Source organism: Vulpes vulpes, chromosome 10 (assembly GCF_048418805.1).
Source record: "Vulpes vulpes isolate BD-2025 chromosome 10, VulVul3, whole genome shotgun sequence".
Classification (NCBI taxonomy): Eukaryota; Metazoa; Chordata; class Mammalia; order Carnivora; family Canidae; genus Vulpes; species Vulpes vulpes.
In genome coordinates, this window is record NC_132789.1 from 82,890,722 (window position 1) to 82,897,578 (window position 6,857).

The 6,857-nt window shown below is 40.4% G+C and overlaps 1 protein-coding gene across 1 annotated transcript in view; it reads right to left on the reverse strand.

The window, feature by feature from the left end:
• The window catches only part of TTC29 (tetratricopeptide repeat domain 29), a 247,827-nt gene extending 241,181 nt beyond the window's left edge, over nt 1-6,646 (reverse strand). Inside the window, exons 1-3 of the mRNA XM_026018176.2 lie at nt 6,497-6,646; nt 5,847-5,894; nt 1,461-1,558 (exon numbers count right to left, since the gene is read on the reverse strand). Coding sequence (XP_025873961.2) covers nt 1,461-1,552 — 92 coding nt within the window. The 5' untranslated portion in view covers nt 1,553-1,558; nt 5,847-5,894; nt 6,497-6,646. The remainder of the gene's footprint in view (nt 1-1,460; nt 1,559-5,846; nt 5,895-6,496) is intronic.
• Nucleotides 6,647-6,857: the final 211 nt, after the last annotated feature.

Genomic DNA, 6,857 nt, shown 5'->3' on the forward strand with positions numbered 1-6,857 from the left:
TATTCTGTTTGGTGCAAGATTTTTGAACAAAGAACACCTGCTTGATACAAACACATCATATTTATTTGTTGCAAATATTACCAAATTTTGCTGTGAAATGTTTGAGTTTTTAAATCACACATAAAATTCAACTTATTATTTTTAAAAAGTGATTTTAAGGAGACTTTACTGAGAAATCTATTACACCGGTAGCATATTTATTCTCCACTCTCCCTTGCACCTTTAAAAACAAGCATAATACTAACATCTCATAACAATGGGAAGATGCGAATAAATAAGCATCAGTTTTTATTCAGAAGCTAATGGAAAATCTTGATACAAAACTCTGCCTTAAGTGGTTATGAAAAAATGCTTTTCTTCAAAAAAATGAATACAAGAAATAGTTTTCTTTAAAATCCATCTTATTTTAGAGATACAAGATTGGGCTGCGTTTTTGCTGGTGTTGAAAAGAAAATGGAATCTCAAGTGTTTTATAAAAGGCAGGAAGAAGAAGCTTTTTCAGACTTTGTAAATGTTCCACATTATTCAAAAGTAAAATTGAAAGTAAGAACATAATATATATATATGTATATATATATATATATCCTGAATTATGCATGTATCAAAAAATCTGTTTTTCAAATTTTCTGAGAAGAAACTTTGATTTGCTGTTATAAGGGAACTTTTATGTTAGTTTAGCTGTGTGCATTTATTTTGGTCCAGGGACTTTGGTCTTTCCCAGAAATACTATTCTTCTCAAAACAAAGTAGTCTCATAATACTTTGATCATTATGCCTTGCCTGAAGTGAAAAGTTGGCATATATAGAAAATAATCAAACCTACACATGCAAATTATTTATATAGATAAATAATATGTGCATCACTATAACTCAATAAAACCATAAATGGGCAATTTCTGAATAATACAATCCTCATTAATATTATGAAAAAATTCATTGTCCTCTGTCCTGCGGTTTCTGGGCAGCAACTCCAGGAGCTCAGCAGCCGTTTAGTGTAGCAGCAGTGTGATGCTGCATTTATAGCCTCGGGATCATTTCAGTACCTAAACCTGGCCTGCCAGCTCACGCTAGTAGTAAGACTGTGTCCTCTTTCCTCCAAATCAGAAATTAGCGCTCAGGACCTTGCAGATTAGAAGCTGTCCACCTTTCACTCCTAAAGTCTGTGCTTTCAATTCTCCACCCACGTTTTAAAAAGGAAATATATCTCCAAAGTTTTATAGGACCATGATGTAATTAGAACAGGTAATAAAACAATCAAATGAGTACTAGCTTAATAAATAAAGAAATTCTTAATACTTGAATGAGGTTCATTGATCCTTTGAAACAGCAAATTTGAATATTCTGAATGTAACAATATACGTTTGTCTTTGAACAATTTCCTTTGCTGAGATGTGCTATTGACATTTCTTACTGCAAGAAATTCATTCTGTAGGAAAAGAAATGAAAACCAGGGTCACGTACCTTGGAATTGCGCTGGGGGAACATGGCAGCTTCTGTCTGGCTAAAGATGTAAGCTTTGGGCGTATCACGGGCAGTGGGGGCAGGGTGGTCATTTTAGACTACAAAAACCAAAACAAAACAAAAAACCCAGAAACAGTATTTTAAAGAATGAATCTTTCAGAGAATCCTTTAAGACATTATTAGAGATCCACAGTCTGTCATCTGAGCTGAGAATGCCTCTGTGTGTAGAGCTACAGCTCTGTTATTCAGGAATGATACTCAGTGAGTGGATTCTGCAGGTTGCTTCTCATTATTTTCTTCTACCATCTGCCTTTTGGCCAATTTATTACTTGTCTGCATCTCTACTACCAAGTGGATAAGGAGAAAATCTGATAAATGAATGAAGATTCAGACAATCAGGAGCTTTGGTATGAGTTTTGTTAAGGGACATGGTTGCAATTAAAGAGTGAAGATTTTTAGGACAGCTAGGGATTTCAAATGCTCATGCTTTGCTTTCCTGTTACAATCAATAATTGAAAATTGCTCATACTTTGCTGTTTTCTAAAAACTTTCTCACTCACAAATAAAGGCTTTTCCTTAGAAGTGATGGCTGCTAAGACTGATTCTCAACAAGCAGACAGCTGCCCCAAGAGACACACAGCTACCATAGTGAAACAAATCACTTCAAAATATAGAGGTCCAGAAAAGATTGTTTAAAACAACAATATTTTATTATCTTTCACACTTTTTGTGGGTCAGGAATTAGGACAGGGTACAACAGGATGGCTTTTCTCTATATCATTATGACTGGAGCCTCTTCTACAAAGATTCAGAAGCTTGGGGATAACTCAATGGTGGGGGGTGGGGTCAGGAATCATCTGTAAGTGTCTTATCTCTTATATCTGGTAGTTGATACTTTTAACTGGGATCTTAACTGGGCTGTTTGCTAGAACACTACATGTGGCCACCTCATAGGCCTTGGACTTCCTCACAGAATGGCAATCTCAGATTTCTCGTGTGGTGGCTCAGTCCTCCAAAGGCAAATATGCCAAAGAAAAGCCAGGTGGAAACTATATCCACTTTCACAGTCCAGCCTTAGAAGTCACATAGCATCCCTTCTACAGGATAAAAGACCTGTTTACAGTCTAGGCTAACAAACATAGGTTCACCTACTGATGGAAGAATACTGACTTCACATTGTATAAAGACAATGTGGGATGGGAGATATTGTTGTGGCCATTTTGAGGAAATGCAGTATGTCACAGTGGGGAAGGTTACTGAGTAATAATGAAGGGGATTCTGTAAAATCAAATTATCTAAAATTTACCCTAAGTAGGAGGAAGTGTGAACATAATGTCTGTGGACTTGTTTTGCTATAAGGGCTTTCAGATGCAAAACAAAGCACACTTCTACTGTTAGAGAGGCATCCAAAAAGCCAGAGCTCCTTGATTCCATCATCACGTCCACTAGCTTTGATCTCTACCCTTAGTTTCATCAAGCAACTGAAAGATTTGTTTTAGGTTTCAAATCACTTACTTCCAGTATTTACTACCTGTGTGACTCTGGGTAAAGCACTATCAACCTGGGCCTTGAATATATTATGAAAATATTTTTTGTGTAATTAAAGAGAAAATTCTAATGCAAATCAGTGCTATGTTTTACACACAATGGAATCCTAGTATTACCCAGATTATCAGGACATGGTATGATCCGTGAAACAATGTCTACTTACTCTTATATAAAGCTTTAAAGCACACCGTCTGAACAGCAAATATTAGTCCTCTCCTACTTTATAACTTCATGATATAGTGACTTCTTTTGTAATTAAAAAAATCTGTTTTTCTAATAAGATGTTATATTAACTAGTTCAGTTACCTGGAAACCAGGACTTACTAAATGACAACTTTATGCAGAACGAGTGGTAAGAAGTTATGGTCAACACAGATAGATCTCACGTACAGGCTTGAAAGGATACCAAAGGCTCTCTCAAACGCATCTCCCATAAGCCTATTTCAGAGAAACTATGAAGAGTCTACGTTCCAAAGTCCTCTGATGTTACACAGCAAATTTGAGTAATCTCAGTTCTTAACCCTCATCTGTATCTCTAGTGGATTTCTAAATGGACAGAAGAAAACAATGACTGTATTTGCTTCAATTGGGGCATTTCATCCCCAATGAATTAGGTCTGTTCTGAGAGCCCCACTTTGCTTGCCAAGGGCATTTTGGCATAGGTGATTTCTACACAATTGCAAGGCCCTTAAAGGGTTCACCAAGGAGTTTCAAAATGAGGACACAGTACTTGTAATTTCTCCAACTACTAGAAAGACCGAGGTGCTTGTATACAGAAAGAAGGACCAAACCCCAGAGCTCAATCCAGCCAACAAGGTGTATAAAAGCCCCCCCGAAGTTGGGTCACCTGTCTATGACGTAAAATTTATTCTTTTTCGACGTTTACTTGGGTTAGATAATTTTTGTTAGGAAATACAAGCATCTAATGAAATCAAATGCAAATGTTATACATGGAGAGGAACATGTCTTCTTTGTCACACATATGAACTGTGATTTTTTTTCAATATCTGAGTCGTTTCCAACCATTAAAGTTTCAGCTGCCAGTTCCTTCATTTTGCTCTCCTCTGATCTGAGAACATTAGCAGCAGGAGCACCTTTACTCTTAAATTTAGTTTAATGTAAGTATTGCAAGCCCTGCTGGCAAGCCTCAAGGCACAAACTCTGAATGTGGGGTGGTCAGAGCTGAATGATAAAGTGGGAAAAAAGTTATTAAATGAATGTTGGAATAAATAGCCCCCAACCAATCTATGTTGGAAGGTTGAAGCTCAGAGTTAGGGTAGAAGTTGAACAGGCTCCCTCCCTACTTTAAACCCCACATCCTACCTTTCTTATGCCTGTTGGGAAAAGGGGTTTTTTTTTCACAAATGATACATGGCCACATAAAGGTATTTTGTTTTACACAGTAGGTAATGTGTGAACCGAATTTTATGGCACATAATATTTGAAATGCGTCAAATATTTAAAGGGATCTTGCAACAAATTATTTTTTTAATCTAATAATCACCATCTTCTTTCTAAATTCAGTCTCATTTATGCTGAATTTTCTTAAAGTAGGAAGTTGATGCATTCCAGCATATAGAAGCTGAGAAAAAATGCAAGCATACTTAGAGACCTGTCATTTTTGGCTTAAATTACACCTGTAAAGAAAGCCTTTACTTTGTTAATATGAGTCATATCACTTTCCTGGTGTTGGCCAAGCAATACTAGGTGAGCTCTACCATGGGAAATGGGATTAATGCTCTGGGATGATCATCCTAGGCCTGTCTGAAGCCAAAATGGAACACATCCTGAACAATGGCTGCATCCGGGTTCTCTTGGCTCAAGACCACAGAGGAAATCACACAAGATGGATACTATTAAAGGAGAAGAATGGTTCAGAGCCAGGTGAGTGGAGACGGAGAATGAGAGGCACCCCTCTAGCTGGTACCAAAACGAGTTTAGCTCCAGGAGCTGAGGGTGAAGCAGTCTGTGAGGAGAACCCAGAAGCAGCTCCCCCAGTTACCAGCAAGTGGGCGGTGCTACACGTGGCACCAGGAAAGCTGAGACAAAGATCAAAAGGCTGCCTGAAGCCATTTCACTGTTGGTATTCAGAAGAGATTTGGTGGATTCTTTGATCTACTGGTTGGCTCTTGTTTTACGGTTGGCCCCCACATGCAAAGACAAATGAGAATGGAGAAATACAGGATGAAAGGTTTAAGAGTGCTGGGTCAGGTTGACTGTGTCCCACGGTGAGAGTTTAAATTTCTGGCCCCCAAGTAAAATTCTTCAAAGAGTAATCCTCCCACCCACTATCCTCAGAGATACCCTCCTCGGGAAACAGAGGAAGGGCTGGCCTAGCGCTGTGTAGACAGAGGCTACTTGGGGAGAGACTATGTCCCAGGCTGACTACTATCTCTAGAATTCAATCACTGTGGGATGTGTGTAAGCCAACAAACCACCGAAAACAAATGTATTATTTGTCATCAAGAAAGCTCAAAATAAATTATTTTACTATCACCAACAAAATCATTTATAGGAATTAAAACTGTTTACACTATCACCATAAGTTCTTTTACTATGAAAGATTAAAGAAAACTATGGAAGAAATATCAGTAATCATGGTCCTGAAAAGAACAAACAACAAAAATCACATAAAGAAGTTTAAAGAGTCGCTAAACGTTTATCCCTTGAATCATAACTTTGAGACACTTTTAGCACGCAGGGGTAGGTAATTAGATAAGCTGTTAAGTAAAATAAATAGAAATCATACATTTTCTAACCACTGACATTGATTGATGGTTAAATCAAAATATAAAGCAGGAAAAGAAGTGAAGGCAGGTCGTGGTTCAGTTGACTTACTTTTGGAGATCACTGCTGAAGGTCTCTCCAAGGCTTATGGACTTCAGCCTGAAAATCAGTAGTAATAATAGTAGCAAAGGAGAGAGGAAAACAGTTAAAAATTAGTTAATAGAATACCTCCCCTTCCTATCCCAGATTGTGAAATAAGATTCCTTCATACAAATAATACCAAGTACCTACTAGGTGTTTAAATGTACTTTTTTTTAAATGCCAGAGTGTAATCCCTATAGGGGAAACTAATCACTAATTCAGTGAAAGGCCGATAAATCCGAATTACGTATATGTATGCATATATTCCAGTACGAACGTGACCTAAGGGATAACAATTTGATCCCTCAAACTTGAGAGGTAGTTATCTTTACCCTAACCGAGGGCATTTCAGTTCCCCTTCTGCTCCTTCCTAGTGCCAGAGGTCCTAATAATTTAGTCCTCCGCCTGTTGACTCTCCCACTGCCCTCAGGGGGTCAGGTGGACTGGGAAGCAGGAAAGCGCCTTTCCCGCTCCTATTTCTATTCATCTCTCCAGGTGCAGGGCGCGGGCCTGGGCTCAGGACGCTTGAGACCGAGTCTACACAGTGCGGGCGAAGGTCTGCGGGCCTCTCCTAGGAGCTGGGGAAGTCCTGCCCGAGCCTCGCCCCAGCCGTCACCAACCTCGGCGGACTGGCCCGCGGACCGTTCCGGCTTTGCGTTCGGCGGGAGTGTGTCCCCCTCCGGCCGCGGCCAGGGCCGGCGCGGGGCCGCCCCTCCTCCAGCGGTGCCAGGGGACCCGGCTCCGGGACGCGGGACGCGGGAGCGTCGCCCGGGTTACGAGGGGGCGGGGCAGGCCGGGCGGGGGCGGGGTTAGGCGAAAGCGGGGCTCGGGATTGGGCGAGCTCCAGAGTTCTCGGGACGGGGGCGGAGCCTGGGGGAGCGGAGCCTCCCGGGGGCGGAGCGCGCCCTCCTGACCTAGCAGGCTCCCCACCAGGGCAGCTTTCGAAAGAAAGTTAGATCGATTTCAGAAATTAGTTCAGCT